The following is a 17,190-nucleotide window of genomic DNA, read 5'->3' as shown; positions in this document are numbered from 1 at the left end:
AAAGGGACTGAAGGATACAATAGAAGACAGGGTAGGAAGAAAAAGGGTTACGTGGGGGTGGATTGATCATGCAGGGCTTTGTAGACGACGCCGGATTTTATTCTAATTATAATACTAAGCCATTGGAGGATTTTGAGCAGAGGACTGGCATGGTCTGATTTGTATTTTTACACTAGGGATCAGTCTGATTGCTGAGTAATTACAGTCAAGTATGGAAGCTGGGTGTATGCCAGAGTACATTGAGAGAAACGGGTGCACATGTTCACTGACAGACAGATACAGAAATGTTTATAGCAACTTTATTCATAATAACCACAAATTGGAAACAACCAAAATCTCCATCAACGGTAGAATGGATTTATTAATCGTAGTACAGTTGTACAATGGAATACTGCGCAGACATAAAAAATGTTTCTACATGCAACGTGGTTGAGTCACACAGTACTGAACAACAGACACAAGCGCACAGAGAATCATCACATTTACATGAAGCTTTAAAGACAAAAGTAAGCTCTAGTGTAAGGATCTGAAGAGTGTATCTGTGTGCAGGAGGGACATGAAGGTATCTGCTGGGTGCTAGAAATGCTATCTTGATCTGGGTGATGGGTTCCAGGGTGCATATAAAAATCCACTGAGGCATACATTTAATATTTACACACTTGACTATGTTACGTCAATAAAATATATTTTGAAAGAAATCAGATAAATGGAGAGATAGAACCATGTGTTGGTCTAGTGTCGTCTTCCAAGTACTCCTGGTTTTCTTCTGAGGCACATGGAAGGATTACAGTCTTCCTGGAACTTTGGTGTGGCCACGGGATTTGTTTCGGGCAGTGAAAGTGCTTTACAGGCCTGTAAGTGATTTGCTGCATTTTTTTTTTTTTCATTTCGCAAAATGAGCACCCACACAGTACATGGTATCTCATTAACTTGAGTCCCAAAATGAGAACAACTTTGAGCAGGGATCAGTGAGCATTTTTTGTGGGGTCACACAGCAAATTATTTTAGACTCTGTGCGTCGTACACACTCTTTCTCACAGCTATTCCAATCTGCCATTATAGAGCAAAAGCAGCCACAGACATCAATTAAGTGGGCAAGGCTATCTTCCAATAAAACTTTATTTACAGAAACAGGCAGCAGGATGGATTTTGCCTGTGGACTGTAGTTTGTTGATCCCTGACCTCGAGCAAAGTCCCTAGCCAAGTTGCAAGAGAAGAGTTCCCGAGGCATTGGGATTTTGCTGTTGTTACTGTATGACAACCTCACCTATCCTGATACAGAAATTGGCTCCATTTTAAAAAACTCAACATACTACACACTGGCTTAGTTGGCAGGCATTCAGGAAATTGCTGTTGGAGGATGGAAGAAATAACTTATGGGGGCAACTCATGTTATGGAGTGGTGAAACTATCTCTTGGGAAAGAAAGCCTGGAAGGCACAAAATCTATCCATTACTAAAGCGGGGGTGGGGAAAAGTAAAACAAAATGTCTTATGGTTGCTGTGGCTGTGTTTGACAAAATGTGTAAGAAAGAGATGATCTCAGAATTCATCAATTCGGAAGCAGAAATGAAAAGGGTAGAATTCACAAATTCGAGTACTTATTGGACAGGATGAAACCACTTCTCAATTATGAAAAGATAAAAATGAGAAATTCTTTAATCTAGAGCATTAAAGAAACCCATTAAAACCCAGTTTTACAGCAAGGATCACTGGATGACTATCACACCTACTGTTAAGATTTCTGGATAAGTTAATGTGCCTCAGACTAAACGTCCAATTTAGTGTAACACTGTTGGTTAATCCCTCAAATTGGAAAAAGACTATGGGTATCGTTCTTCCACGAACCCCAAAAGCTGGTTACCCAGAAATTAAGTTCAGAGGCTCGTGAACAAGCCAGCAAAGAAATACAGCATATCTAAGAAGTACACCTTGACTACATGTCATTTTTGGGTCATCTTCCTTAGAAAAGTGATAAGAACTTCTTTAAGCAAGAAAAGTAAGAGAACTGGGTATCTAGGAATCAGGAAGACAGAGCCACTCCTCTAATATTTTATTAAATTTACTTACTTTTAAATCCCAGAAGAGCCAGAAATCATCTGTAAAGGAAAGTAGCAAGTAAATAGTATGCCATTTTCTTCTAGGATTAATACTTTACAAAAGGAAAATGAGTATTTTAAATGGCATTATCTTTTTCTGATACTGAGTGTAACTTTTTAATTATCAAAGTATTGTTTTAGTCCACTAAATAGTTGACCACTGTTTTTCATCTAGGTTCTTTTGGAAGTCTACCTTTGGATTAGGAAAAAAAAGGAAAAAAAACACAAAGAAATGATAAGACTTCCAAGTAAAGGAGGTAAAGACTTACTATTCCATAGATTTATGTAAGTACACCTGGGTTTGAATCCTGGCTTTACTACTTACATTTACTAGGGCAAATTGCAATCTAAGTTCGTTTCCGCAACGACATTCACATAATAAATATTTGAGCCACATGCCAAGCACTGAGCTAAATTCTGGGAATACAATTCCCTAGTCACAAAGAACTTAGTTTCATTTCTTAATTCGTAATATGTGAATAACAATTACCCAACAAGCAGGCTAAGGCAGGAAGACCTCGGTGAAGGTCAAATGAGACTATGAATGGGCTTCAAAGATCATAAAACACTACACACATATTTATTCATCCAAACATTTATTGGAATGCCAGGCATTGTACTAAGCACTACAGACAGAGTAACTAGCAAGGCACAGTCCCTGCCCTGGTAAAGCTTACAGTCTAGCAGTGATCGGTAAGAAGTAGCAACAAAATGCGCCAAGTGTATGGCTGGGAAAGGAAAAGGGTATTTAGAGAGTGCACAGTGGGGGCAGCTAGTCTAGAGGGCATCAGTGAAGACTTCCTAGAGGAAGTGGTATTTAAACTGAGACCTCAAAGATAAACAGAAATTGTATCTTATCCTATGTCACGGTGAAAGCAGTGGAGAGAGATGACCAGGTAAGTCTTTTGGAAACATCTGGCTGCAGCATAAAAAAAATGTTCAAAACCAGAGAAAAAGAGACTAACAAGGATGCTGTTGCTACAATTTAGGTTGGCTGATGGCCTGCATTAGGATGGTAGCACTGGAAAAGTGAGAAAAACGTGAGACGGTAGACCTAACACAAAGGTTTTCACAAGTGGATTACGATGGAGGTCATGGACAGCTGAGTTTTTGGCTTGGGCACAGCAACTGGTAGCGGCGGTGCCATCTACTGAAAGAGGCAACAAACAGAAGAAGGGCAGGTTTGGGGGCAAGATCAATGACATGCTATGGTGTCCACGAGACAGAAGAGTGACTTAAGCTAGCAGTTAGGTAAATACACGTATTAGGAAAGGCCTAGAAAGGAGACAGAATGTGGGGGTCATTTGCATACAGATGGGAAATGAAGCCATGGACAGGGATGAGAGCAGCTAAGACGATGTAGAAAATAGCTCTACAACAAAATTCTGAAATCACAAGAACACAAACAGGTAAGGGAAAGGGGTGCACCTACGAAGCAGACTGAGAAAGCATACCTGCAGAGAGAATCTACCCCTGAAGCCAACATGTGTAAGCACTTCAAGGAAGAGCAGTCAGAGGTGTCAAAGAGGCTAAGAATGCTGACAAGGATCTAGCTGGGCAGAGCAGTTGTGGCGGCACGGAGAGACTGGGAATACAGACAAATCTTTTAAGAAAACTACTAGGAAAGGGAGATATAGGGACACAGGGTTTTTAAAAAATAGTACTTACTTTAACTATATTCACTGATACGACAGGACTAGTAACAACTATTTTGTAAATAATAAAAAAAAAATTTAAAGACTGCCATGCAGTTACAGAATTACTTAATACAGAAAACAGTAATATACACACATTTTTCTTTTTTACAAACAAGACTAGTTTATAGCAAATTCTCTATTATTCAGGGTCAGTTTTAAATCCTTAGCTTTTATCTCCTCCCAACTCAGTGACTACATGAGGCAAACTAGTTTTATTACCTTAAGCAAAATATATAGTGGAACTTCACAAAATGTACAAGACTTCAGTATTTTTAGGAACTAGGGTAGGAAAGCAGAAGCAGGTCCTCCAAACATTCTTTCAAAAAAGCACTTGCCATGAAAGAGAAGACTCCAACTGCTGGCAAATTACCGGTAGACTTTTTGGTGGTGGTGGTGGTGGGGGTTCATTGTTGTATTTCCAGATATTTAAGATTACTCCCTGTTCACTGAAAATCTCAACTTGACCATTCTCGATTACTAGCTTATTAATACTTGCTTTTCTGCTCTAATTCCGTTTAACAGAATAGAGTCCTTTAGTCTGGTTTAATATAAGCTACTGACTTAAAATGCTACTGAGCTACCAGAATCTATCAAGGCCTTTACCTCACCTTACCAGCCAAACCTGCAACACTGGAATGAGTCTACCCTATGGAACTACTCCAAGTCAGTCTGCCTGACTTGGCCTTTCTCATTCTGCTTCTACCGGTAATTTGCCCTGTCCCTCAGAATAAAATAATCTACAACAGGGGATCTACTGGCACTTTAGGAAGGCTAATATTCCATTGTGCCCGGCTGTCCTATGCACTGCGGGGGGGCGGGGGCAGGGGAGGGGGAGATGTTCTTCATGCTTAAATGCCAGCAGAATGCCCCCAGGTAAGTCTAATGACCAAAAATGTCCCCTGTTTTCTAACAACGTCTGGAAAGAGAGGTTACTGCTTCTGGTCGAGAAATACTGACATCACTATGGTTCCTGAGCTCTCAAGGCATCTCTTTTGATTGCTCGGTCATCAGTTCCTTCTAAATTGTTGGTTATATCCTGGTTCCATGAATTTGCTGGAGTAGTGACCAAGAATAACGTGTTACAATGTTAAGACAGGACTTTAGCACAAGTTTGCAAACTGTACTTGAGAGGACCTCTAAGTTGGGTCCTGCTTTTAAATCATTTTATATATTTGCCTTTACTGTACGACTTCCTTTTCACGGTTAACCTAAGTTTGAAAAGTACTGTTTTTGCACAAAGCTGATGTCTCACTAGAAAATACGGAATTGCTACAATCTGTTAATAAAGCTGCTTCTTGAGAATTAAGTATTTCTACTTGTGCGCTATCTGACATATAGAATGTGTGGGACAGTTCTAAATTCTATAATAAAGCCACTTCCAGCAGCTAACACAATCTGACATCCTATCACTTTAAAATAAAGGGATTCCTTTAAACAGGATTTCTTTATAAAGCAGGAACACCCGTGCATAACCTAAAATATCTCACACCTCCTGATCCTGGAGGGCAATAATCTTATTCTGTCATCCTTTTTTTTGACAGGGCTAAACTTCTGTCTGTAGTAGAATAAAGAATTACTAATGGGAAACCATTAAGATTCTATACTTACCGCAGTCCTTTAATAGGCAATCTGATAAAACAGCACCCAACTGTGAAAAATTCAGGGGAGACCCCCAATAGCTGGATAGTCTGATCTCCAAAATGCAGGAAGCCTCCTAAACCAGCAATTTAAAAATAATTCTTACTCCTTTGACTAAAATTTTGTATGATTATTTTTTTCTACTAGTAATAATATCGCTAGGGCAGGTTGGGGGGGGTGAAAGGAGATCTGTCAGTATTGATTTCAGACTCAGAAAAGTTTAAAAAAAATAGTCTTCGACATTTTGATAGACAAAATACCTCCACTGTACGTTCTTCCTTCTCAGAAACTTCTGAACTTCCTATGAGAGTTTCTGCAAACTGGCTCAAACATACATTTAAGGAGTTGATAACTTCAGACCATATGTATCAGAATTTAAACACTTTGTTAAAATAAAACCTAAAATTTCTTTAAAACATCTGAAAAACAGACTTCTAATTCAACTCACATTATCAGTACTGAACTTCTTTAAAAACAATTATATCATAAAAGCAAAAGACAATGACTCTGTCATTAAATTAAATTTTAAAAAAGGTGTTTCCATGTCTCAGTCCCATGCTGCCTCTTGAGGTGATAAAAACATCTGTCAGAAGAATCTGAATCGTGATCAATTTGGATGAATAAATTTGGTGCTTTGACACAATCCAAATCAGTTAACTTGAAAAATCGGACAAATGTTTGCTTTTAGAAGAGATTCTCTTTTGAGCGTCTCGATGTTGTACTACCAAGGCTTATGGATTGGATTCATTTCTTCCTCTCACAAGGTCATCCCAGTGCGGCTCTATTTCAGTTGTGGCAATCCTAAACAGGGCGTGGAGATGCTCATCTGTCAATGGCTGGCTCAAAGTGTGTTGGTTTCGAGTCAAATATGAAAAAGCTTTTTCGCAGATCTCGTTACTATCAAACAAGGATGCCACCTTACAGGCAACCCCTTTGATAATTGGGTAAGATTCAGCAGACAATCCGGCATAGAACTGCCCCAAGTCTTTGACTCTGTATTCGTTCCAAAGGTTAGTATTCGCCTGAAGTTTTGTTAGCTCCACTCTAACTGAAATAGGCGCATACTCAGGTTTAAAGTTAAAAGGATTTGCGAAAAGTTCTAAGTCCTTTTTAATGAACCTGAGGTCCTTGAAATGTCTCTCAAATTCTTTCTGTAGGCGACAGATCACCACTTGATACCTATCAGGATCAAATATTTTTTGATCTTCTTTAAGATGCTGTTTAAGCTCATCAACAACTTCTCTGAAGGCAGCAAAGTGTGTTAGATTTTTTTCCTCAATATGTCTCTGCAGTAAATTCAGCTTCACTTCAAAGGTACAGATATGGTCAAAAGCAGCAGCAGCAAAGACTTTACTGACTCTCAATAGTTCACTGAGTTCTCGAAGGTGGTCCATAATATCCACCAAGAAGCCAAAGTCACACAGCCATTGCTTGTCTGTGAAATGGACGGTTGTCGCTCCTATTGAAACTAAGAACGCTTCTATCTCTTTTCTCAGGGAAAATATTAATTTTAAAGTTTTCCCTCTTCTAAGCCAATTGTTCAGACATCGTCCATTAACCCTTTCGCCATGCTCTGATTCGGATTCAGTTAGTAAGGCCTGAAATTCCGGGCGCCTAACGCCTCTGGTCTTAATTAAAACTATCCATTCTGATATAGTATTTATGATCTGATTAACATCTACATCGTAGGAGCTCAAGAGTTCCAAGTGCAGAAATCCTGAATAATGGATAACATTCCAGCAGTTGGGGCTTACAGCCTTTTCCCTCATGTAGGACACTAGCCCTGAGTTCTCACCAATCATCCTCAGAGTGTGGGTCGTGGTTAGGCCAACCATTCGCTGCAAGCTAAGCCCTGCTGTTTGCAGGGCCTCAAGGATTGCCGCCATAAGGGCACCAACACTGAAGTGACGAGTCAGGTTGATAATGGTCAGAAGCTCTTCCTGCACCTCCAAGTCCTGGCCCACGCCGCGGACAAAGACCAGGAGATAGTTCTCGTAGGCCACAAAGGCCTGGTCGTCCAAGGCAAGGGAATAGGCTTTAAAGTCCTTGGCTCTGTCAAAGAGCTGACTGCGTAGATTCTTGTTAATGTTCAGGACCCTCTGCCGCGTGACCTCTGGCGATAAATCAATGCCATCCAGAACGCTTACGTGTTCGGGCAGGACATCCCTCAGCATCACCTCCATGCACTGGTACACAAAGTCCCCCTCACCCCAGCCGCGACCCTTCAAGGCCAAGAGGCGGGCGAGCCCGAGGCCTGCACGAGTAGCTCTCTCCTCGGGAGTGAGCGGGGCGACCACGGGCAAGTCGCCCTGCCGCAGACGCTCCACCAGGGCCGCGCGCTCGCCCTCCGCCACATACCGCTCGTAGTAGTCGTGCTCGGCCTCGTAGTGGCGCCTGACGTCGCGTTCGCGGGTGGCTACGACGAGGCGGCGACAGACCAGGCACAGGACCCCTTCGCCCTCCGGAGGCTCCACCACCAAGTAACGCTGGGTCCACTCGGCCCGGAAAACCCGCGATTCGTCGACTTCCATTTTGCTCCTCTTGGGCGTCATCCACATCCTACTTCAGGCCACAAGAACAGGGCCGACCTCCGGGAGGCCGCAAGGAGAGGGGAGGAGCAGGAGCAGGAGCAAGCACCTCCTCCGCTCTGCGCCAAATCACCCCAGCAGGGGGACACCAACCTCCGGCTACGCCACCTACGTTCCTATTGGCTGGAGATTTCGTATTCCCTAGCCCAGGGAAGAGCCAATGGGAAGCGCGGGCAGTGCGCAGGCGCATACCTTACTAACCAGTGGCCTGAAGCCGTGCGCTAGGGAGGGCCCAAGAGACCCAGGAACCCGCGGACTTAAGAAACTTGACTGGCATCCAGCTGCCCAATCAATAGCTCCCTGGTTCCGAAGCCGCTGCCGCGAGGAGGTGGGACAAGACCGCGTAAAGAGAGAGGGTGGAAAGACGTGGGAACGAAGCCCTGAGGTGATTGGCTGAAGGCACTTCCGGTGAGCATCTCGACGTGACTTAGGCTCCTGTGGCGCCAAAATGTCGCTCGTAGCGGGGGTTATTCGGCGGTTGGACGAGACAGTGGTGAACCGCATCGCGGCAGGGGAAGTTATCCAGCGGCCGGCTAATGCCATCAAGGAGATGATTGAGAACTGGTAGGGAGGGAGTGGAGCCGGGCTTCCTTATCTGCCACGATTTAACAGGTCCCTCTTCAGGATGGCGTGCGGACACGCCTCCCTGCCCCTGGCGGAGGCGTGTACAGCGCATGCCCACGGCGCGGAAGGCCTCGGGGTCCTTTCTCTTCCAGGCCCCGGCACTGCCAGTTTTTGAGCGCTCTCGCGAGACTTTAGTAGGGTTGCTGGGGGTGGTCCAAGTGGAGGGCTACATTGTATTGTTGAGCGGCGCCATTAGTTAAGGGAACTGGTTTTAAAATTATATGTACGGAACGTACACAATCTTAAGTGCATAAACTTTTTCGCGGGGACCGTCTCCATTCATACTTCAGAGGGTACCGTGTTATGCGTGTTAACGTATTTTGCATATTCCATAAATAACCCATGCACATTCAAGAGTACACTTGGATTTTTATTCCAGATTGTCGAGATTTTAGACAGGCCCATGGACTTTGGGTTTAACTTAAGATTGCCCAATTGCCAACGTAGGGTTTTCCTCCCCTTTGCCTTTTTTTGGTGGGCGGGGGTGTCAGTCACATTGAGGATACCTGATTTCATGAGGGTATCCCGTGGATGCTGAAGTTTAGAAGTGTCACACAGTGTGGAAGGAAGACTTAAAAACCTGGAGAGAAAGGTGGGTGTAAACCGTAAACTTCAGAAAGACATGCTCGTGATGTACCTAAGCATTACCTTCGAGTTTCAATCAATTGTTGTTCATAAAATAAATTCGCGAAAAGAACAAAATGACCCAGCGAGGAGTGGTGGGTTGGTAAGGAGGTTGATTGTGAAAACATAATAAACAACCACTCCAGGTAATGGGACTAAAGGAGCGTGCAGAAAGGACCACTGAGGGACAGGAACAGAACTAGGACAAAAGCAGGAGCGGGGAACCTGGGAACGGTTTCTCCTTTGGCCTATTGTAAAGGCTGGCTTTTGTTCCCACAATATTAGAATTCACCAACAGAACAACTTGGGCCTGTTACGGTAATGGGCCAGACTACTGCGCAAACCAAACTGAACATGTTAGCTAAGTGGTTTATAATAAGTTCTAAGAGCAGGGATTTTGTGTGGAGTCCAGTTATGCTCTTTTTAATATGTAAATCAGGATGGCTAATACAACTTCAAGAGCTTCTGAGAAGGGTCTTTAGTATTAAGTAACTTACTGTCTTATTTGTGAAGAAAGAATTTTCTGTGTGAGGGGCCGATTACTTTTCTTTTTCATGCAGCCACAGGCAGAATTTGTTTTCTTTAGCCCCTGCTCTCTGTGATGGTTGGCTACTCTTTGAAAGGACAAAAGATTTCTTGACTTCTCAAAGAACTTTCTGCGTTGCCTTTTTTCTTTCTTTCTTTGTTTTCCCCAGCAAAATGTATTTTCTTAAAAGAGAGTAAATAGAAAAACACATTTATAATTTTTTTGAAACGGCACCTTACTAGGGTCACTTGGGAACCTGAGACTGAATAAAATTGAATAAATGGCAAAATTAGTTGAGAAGAGAGTAAGAAATAGGCATGTAGTAAAAGGATCCTACTTTTAACTTCACTTTCTTTCCCAGAGGAACAGAAATAAAGTGTTGAATGTCTTATTGGAAATGATGAGAGCGCCCTCCTGCCTCTCTCTCTTTCCCCTCTCTCACACAGCATGTGAACTTGTTACAGTGTAGTCACAGAGCCTGTAGAACAGAGGAAAAACACACTAATCAGACAGTCTTGTATTTCTCTGGAATTTGTTCTTATACCTTGGCTCATATTAAAATATGTACATTAGAATAGTTGCAGAGTAATAAAATTTTTTCCTTTTTAATTTGCCAGTTTAGATGCAAAATCCACCAGTATCCAAGTGGTTGTTAAAGAGGGAGGCCTCAAGTTAATTCAGATCCAAGACAATGGCACTGGGATCAGGGTAAGTAAAACCTCAGAGGAGCAGGCTGTTTGTGTGCTTTGTGGTGTATACCTACAGGGAGTGACAGAGCCTTTCCCTGTTTGGGAAACTGAGCATTTGTGGATGGGATTTTTAACTGAAATATTCAATACCAGTGATAAATATATGTTGAGTACTATTCTAAGCTGGACACTTGTTCAGGAAAATAAGATCAAGGAGAGAGTTGCTTAAAGGTGCTTAAAAGATGAAAGTTCTGGGCAGACAGAACATGCAAAGACCATGAAATGGAAGCCTGCTTGACTTCTTTAAGGACCAGCAGGGAGCCAATGTGTCTCTAACAGAGTGAGGGAATAGAAGAATAACAGAAGATGAGTTACGTAGAACCTTATGAGCCATTCTAAAATCTTTGGCTTTTACTCTGAATAGGGTAGGATACTATTAAAGGGTTTTGAGCAAAGAGGTGACATGGTTTGGTGAGCTTTATAGGAACCCTTTTGTCTAGAATATGGAAAACAGACTATAGCAGGACAGGACAGAGGCAGTGAGAGGGCTCTTGGAGCAATCCAGGAAAGGGACTTGGACTAGTTTAGTTGCAGTAGAGAAGCAAGAAACAGTGAGATTCTGCATTGATTACAAAGACAGAGCTCTCAGAACTTGCTGATGCGTGGTGTAAGAGAAGGAGGAGTCCAGAATGATTTCAAGGTTTTGGCCCGTGCAAATGAAAGAGTTGCCGCTTAGTGATAGGAAAGCCTATGGAAGAAACACATTTGGGGGCATATCAGAAAATCATTTGGGGGCATGGTAACCTTGAGACGGCTCTTAGTTGAGTTAGCCTGTGAGTCTGGAGGGCAGCATAGAGGTTTGGGCTGGAGATAAAAAGTTAGTGTATTGCATTTTGATGGTAGTAAAAACCATGAGACTCCCATGAAAAGGTGCTGAATGTCACAGGTCATTAAGGAAATATGAATAAAAGCAACGACCTACCATTTGACACCTGTTAGGATGGCTATTACAAAAACAGTAAAATAAAATAACAAGGGTTGTAAAGGATACAGAAAAATTAGAACCTTGTGCATTTGCTGGTGGGAATGTAAATTTTGTAGCCAATGTGGAAAATTGTATGGTGATTCTTGAAAAAATTAAACCGAATTACCATGCAGTTCAGCAGAACTTGTGAGTATACACTCCAAAGAATTGAAAGCAAGGTCTTGAAGACATTTGTCCCCCCATGTTCATAGCAGCATATTTACAATAGTCAAAAGCTGGAAGCAACCCAGGGTTCTGTAGATGAGTAGATTTAAAAATGTGCCATATACACATAATGGAATATTATTCAGCCTAAAGAGGATTGAAATTCAGACACAGGCTGCAATATGCATGAACCTTGAAGGCATTATGTTAAGTAAAATACACCATTCACAAAAAGACAAATATTGTACGATTCCTCGTCTCGGAGGTTGCTAGAGTAGTCCCATTCATAGAAGGTAGAATGGTGGTTGCAAGGGGTTTGGGGAAGGGGTGGATGGAGAATTATCATTTAATGGGGACCGAGTTTCAGTTTGGAAGGATGAAAGAGTTCTGGAGATGGATAGTGGTGATAGTTGCACACTGTGCAAATGTATTTATGGCCATAGAACTGTACATTTAAAGCAGTTAAAGTAAAATTTTTTATGTATACTTCACTATAATTAAATGCCTCTATCGATTTTTAATAAAGAAGTTTTCTAGTAATAATGATTTTTATAAATTCATGTGGCTGGGAGAACTAACTCATCAAGAGAGTGAGTGTAGGGCACCTGGGTGGCTCAGTGGGCTAAAGCCGCTGCCTTCGGCTTGGGTCATGATCTCAGGGTCCTGAGATCGAGTCCCACATCAGGCTCTCTGCTCAGCAGGGAGCCTGCTTCTCCCTCTCTCTCTCTCTGCCTGCCTCTCTGCCTACTTGTCATCTCTGTCTGTCAAACAAATAAATAAATAAAATCTTTATTTAAAAAAATAAAAAAGAGAGTGAGTGTAGACAGTAAAGAGGTCCAAGGCTGGAGTCCTGGGTTGCTCCACTGACGGTGATGAGGTGGAACCAGCAAATTCAGAGAAATGTGACTCGTGAGAGAGAAGGGACACTGGAACAGTGTGGCATTTCTGGTGCCACGTGAGGAGGTTATCGCTGATTTCAAAACTCTTCTCCTGAAAGGGGTTTCTTCTTGGATTCAGTCAAGAAAAGGGAAATTGAAAAATTGGAAAAAATGAGTAGCATAATTATTTACTTATTTTTTGGTGTCTTCTAGAAGGAAGATCTGGACATTGTGTGTGAGAGGTTCACTACAAGTAAACTGCAGTCCTTTGAGGATTTAGCTAGTATTTCTACCTATGGCTTTCGGGGTGAGGTAAGCTAAAGATCAAAGAAATGTGTAAAATACCCTTCTATATGACATTTCTGCCATTTGTCAACTTTTGTTTCTCAACAGAGGTAAATAAGATCTGATTCTTTTTACTTGTTAAATATGTGCAAATCAAACAAAATTAAATTTCATTTTCCAAAACCAAGGATTGTTCATAAATACTTAATACACTGAAAACTATTTTATTTACAGATACACTCCCCCTCCCTCCTGCCCAGATGTTAGGTAGGTATCTTCTGATGGAGAATGAAACACCACCCCCAAAGTATTTTTGTCAAATTATCAAATATGAATCTAATACTTACTAAGTGCAAGTGGTGGGGAAATATAGGAGGTGAGGGAGCATGGTAAATAATACAGAGATTAGGAAACGACATGATAAAAGTCTTGTTTGTTTCCTTCAACAAATAAACTGCAAGGAAGAGAAGTGGAGGAGGGAACAAAAACCTGTAGATTATAAGAGGCGTGGGGCGCCTGAATGGCTCAGTTGGTTAAGTGTCTGACTCTTGATTGCAGTTCAGGTCATGATCTCAAGTTTGTGAGATCGAGTCCCATCTTGGGCTCTGCACTGGGCATGGAGTCTGCTTAAGAGTCCCTCTCTGGGGGCGCCTGGGTGGCGGAGTGGTTAAGCCTCTGCCTTCGGCTTGGGTCATGGTCTCAGGGTCCTGGGATCGAGCCCCACATCAGGCTCTCTGCTCGGCAGGGAGCCTGCTTCCCCCTCTCTCTTTGCCTGCCTCTCTGCCTACTTGTGATCTTTCTCTCTCTCTGTGTCAAATAAATAAAAATAAATTCTAAAAAAAAAAAGTTTATTAAAAAAAAAAAAAGAAAAAGTTTATTAAAAAAAAAAAAAGAGTCCCTCTCCATTCTCCTTCTGTCTCCCTCCACCCCACCCCTGTCACACTCTCTCTTGCTCTCTCTCTAAAGAAAAAAAAAGAGGCTTAAAATGCATATGAACCAGCTCCAATGTATACCTCTTACTTGGATCCTGATTTGAGCAGACTGTAAAAAAAATTGTTTGAGACAGATATTTGAACACATGGGTTATTTGGTAGTATTAAGAAGAAATTGTTGGGGGACACCTCGGTGGCTCTGTTGTTTAAGTGGCTACTTTGGCTTAGGTCATGATCCCAGAGTCCTGGGATCGAGTCCTGCATCGGGCTCCTTGCTCAGCCGGGAGCCTGCTTCTCTCTCTCCCTCTGCCTGCTGCTCCCCCTGCTTGTGCTCTCTCTCTCTTTCTCTGTAAAATATGTCAAATAAATAAATAAAATCTTTAAAAAAAAAAAAAAGGAAATTGTTGGGATGCCTGGGTGGCTCAGTGGGTTAAGTAGCTGTCTTCAGCTCAGGTCACAATCCCCGGGTCCTGGGATCAAGCCCCACAGTGGGCTCTCTGCTGCTTCTCCCTCTACCGCTTGTGCTCTCTCTCGAGCATGCACTTTCTCAATAAATAAATAAATAAATTTTTAAAAAAATTTGTGGATTTTCTTGTATAAGAAATAGTATCATGTTTTTTGGAGGAGTCCTTATCTTTTAAAATGTATGTGGGAATATTTGTGAGTAAAATTGGGGCGCCTGGGTGGCTCAGTGGGTTAAAGCCTCTGCCTTTGGCTCAGGTCATGATCCCAGAGTCCTGGGATTGAGCCCGGGATCGAGCCCCGCATTGGGCTCTCTGCTCAGCAGGAAGCCTGCTTCCCTTCCTCTCTCTGCCTGCCTCTCTGCCTACCTGTGATCTCTGTCAAATAAATAAATAAAATCTTTAAAAATAAATAAATAAATAAAATTATGTGATGCATGGGAGGAATATACAATATAAAAAGTGGTTAAAACATTTTAAGACTAAAACAGGATCTTATAATTTTATGACAATACGCTGTGGATATCTTTTCATTGGAAATATATATATATATTCCTATGTAATTTTTAATAGTTCTATCTTACCCTATCATATGAATATTCTATGTTTATTTAAATGATTTCCTATTGAACATTTATGCATTTTGTCATTTTTTGGTGAATATGCATATGTTCATATACAGTGTATTTTGTTCAATTACTGTCTCAGGGTCAATTTATAGAAATAACATTCATGGGGATGGATCAGTCAGTTAAGTATCTGAGACTCTTCATTTCGGCTTAGGCCATGATCTTGGGGCTCTGGAATTGAGTATGTACTGTATATATTTAATGTCCTTCTTATACAGGTCTCAAAATCATTTTACATTTTCAATTATGAACATTAGCTCAGTCACATAAACTAGGGAAATCCAGCTAGGACCTGGTAATCTCTGAACCTAGGCCATGTTCCTTATTAATGAACTGAAACCGCCACAGGCAGAGTTCACTATCTTCCGAGATGCTGTCACACAGACCCCCATCACAGTGCCTGGTTGCATTTTTATATTCTGTGATGTCCTTCTTGTGGAAGGAGAAACAGGTTCCAGTGGGCTAGGAAACCAGTCTTAGTTACAAGGGGAGAAAAATGTTCATTTTTTAAAACTTTTTTTGGTCTTAATTAGATCATTTAAAATTTATATTTCTAAATTTGCATTTCTAAACCTATAAGAGCTTACAGAAAACAGTTTTGTGTATGTGTGCAACATTATGTATTTGGAGTGCCCCCATTCCTGAAGGTAAGTTTTCAAAAGTTTTGGGAGGCAGATCATTGAGAATAATACTGAGCATGCCTGTAAGTCTGCTGCCTTAATGCACTTGCTGCTAACACATTAATAATCTGGTGTGTTTCTTTCCAACAACATGGATGGAGCTAGAGGGTATTATGCTAAGTAAAGTAAGTCAGTCAGAGAAAGACAGATACTATATGACTTCACTTATATGTGAAATTTAAGAAACAAAAAAAGCAAAGAGGGGAAAAAGAGACAAACAGCAGACTCTTAACTATAGAAAACAAATTGCTGGTTGTCAGAGGTGAGGCAGTGGAGGGCAATGAGTGGACCAGGTGAAGATTAGGAGTACACTTACTGTGATGAGCACTGAGTAATGTGTAGAGTTACTGAATCACTGTATTATACACCTGAAATTAACTTATGTAACAGTGTATGTTAACTATACTGGATTTGTTTTTTTCTTTAGTTATTTGAGAAAGTGTGCACACATTGTACACACGGGAGCAGAGGAGGAACAGAGGGAGAGAGATAATCTCGAGCAGACTCCCTGCTGAACTCGGAGCCCAATGTGAGGCTCACAACCCTTGAGATCATGATCTGAGCCAATTATCAAGAGTGGGACACTTAACTGACTGAGCCACCCAGACACCCCAACTATACTGGATTTAAAATAAATTTTAAAAAATACTCTGTTGTGTTTCCTTTTGGACTTTTTTTCATATGTATTTTCCCCTTGTTCTGATAATATGCTACAAATTCAATTTTTTTTTTTTTTTTTTTTTTTACAAATTCAATTTGATATCCTTTTTTTTGACATGTCATGAAAGTGAGTGAGTGAAATGCCCATTGTTGCCATTTGCTAATACAAAATGGAAGGGGAAATTTAGATCACCTTTCTCTTTAATGAGGTGACAGTGGGTGACTGCAATGTTTGTCTTTCATTCCATTTTGTTTTCTTCCTTAGGCTTTGGCCAGCATCAGCCACGTGGCTCATGTTACTATTACAACCAAAACAGCTGATGCAAAGTGCGCGTACAGGTAAGGCACAGTCTGCTTTTACTCGTATTCATCCTAAAGCATGCCTTATGCTTAGATCTCAAAGTGACCCTATCTAAACACCAATGTCATCTTTTTTGACCAACATCTTGGTTAAATTTTCTTCCCTCTCTGCGGACTAGTTGCTAATCCACAGAGATGATTATTAGGTAATAATCTTACTCATGGATTCTTAACAGCTAAGATGTGACATGTAAGTGCTTGCGAGCTCTATTACACAGATGTATTCTAAGTAGGTGGTAGATGCGGGTATTATTCTGGCCCTGTGCCCTTTAGTAGGATGTTACTTTGTCTGATGACAGGGCTGTGGCTGGGGTGCTGGAGGCTCACGGTTCCTTAGCTGGCACGTGAGCCCCCTGCTCCCTGCCCCACATGCTTACCTGAGCTGGCTTGCCCTTCCATTGGGGGTGGGCAGGGGGCAGTGCTGTGCTGTCTTTCTCTTGTGCTGCCAAAGTATTCAGAGTCTGACAGACAGCCTTGGAACAGAATAAAAATAGCATTTGAGGAATCAGAGTTATACCTCTGTTGTTTTTGTTTGTTTTTTTGTTTTGTTTTTTAAGATTTTATGTATTTATTTGACAGACAGCGAGAGAGGGAACACAAACAGGGGGAGTGGGATTGGGAGAAGCAGGCTT

At 41.6% G+C, this 17,190-nt stretch overlaps 2 protein-coding genes across 3 annotated transcripts in view; one reads left to right on the top strand and one right to left on the bottom strand.

The window, feature by feature from the left end:
- Positions 1-285: 285 nt before the first annotated feature.
- On the bottom strand, positions 286-8,093 carry EPM2AIP1 (EPM2A interacting protein 1). The gene is made up of 2 exons (XM_046002621.1): positions 5,404-8,093; positions 286-2,098 (listed from the first exon to the last, which is right to left on the bottom strand). The coding sequence occupies exon 1, from the start codon at positions 7,989-7,991 to the stop codon at positions 6,165-6,167; it is 1,827 nt and encodes a 608-aa protein (XP_045858577.1). The 5' UTR covers positions 7,992-8,093; the 3' UTR covers positions 286-2,098; positions 5,404-6,164.
- Positions 8,094-8,451: 358 nt separating this feature from the next.
- The window catches only part of MLH1 (mutL homolog 1), a 52,321-nt gene continuing 43,582 nt past the window's right edge, over positions 8,452-17,190 (top strand). The window contains exons 1-4 of one of the 2 annotated variants that reach the window (XM_046003825.1): positions 8,452-8,585; positions 10,413-10,503; positions 12,765-12,863; positions 16,464-16,537. In XM_046003825.1, coding sequence (XP_045859781.1) covers positions 8,470-8,585; positions 10,413-10,503; positions 12,765-12,863; positions 16,464-16,537 — 380 coding nt within the window. In that variant the 5' untranslated portion in view covers positions 8,452-8,469. Of the gene's footprint in view, positions 8,586-9,218; positions 9,238-10,412; positions 10,504-12,764; positions 12,864-16,463; positions 16,538-17,190 lie in introns of those variants that run through there. The other variant, XM_046003826.1, reaches the window with a different exon arrangement.

The sequence above is a fragment of the Meles meles genome, chromosome 4 (assembly GCF_922984935.1).
Source record: "Meles meles chromosome 4, mMelMel3.1 paternal haplotype, whole genome shotgun sequence".
Taxonomy (NCBI): domain Eukaryota; kingdom Metazoa; phylum Chordata; class Mammalia; order Carnivora; family Mustelidae; genus Meles; species Meles meles.
This window is presented reverse-complemented; position numbering and strand designations above follow the sequence as displayed.

Bases quoted from the DNA above. Each gene is read 5' to 3' on its own strand.
- EPM2AIP1 (XM_046002621.1), bottom strand. From the start codon at position 7,991: ATGTGGATGACGCCCAAGAGGAGCAAAATGGAAGTCGACGAATCGCGG.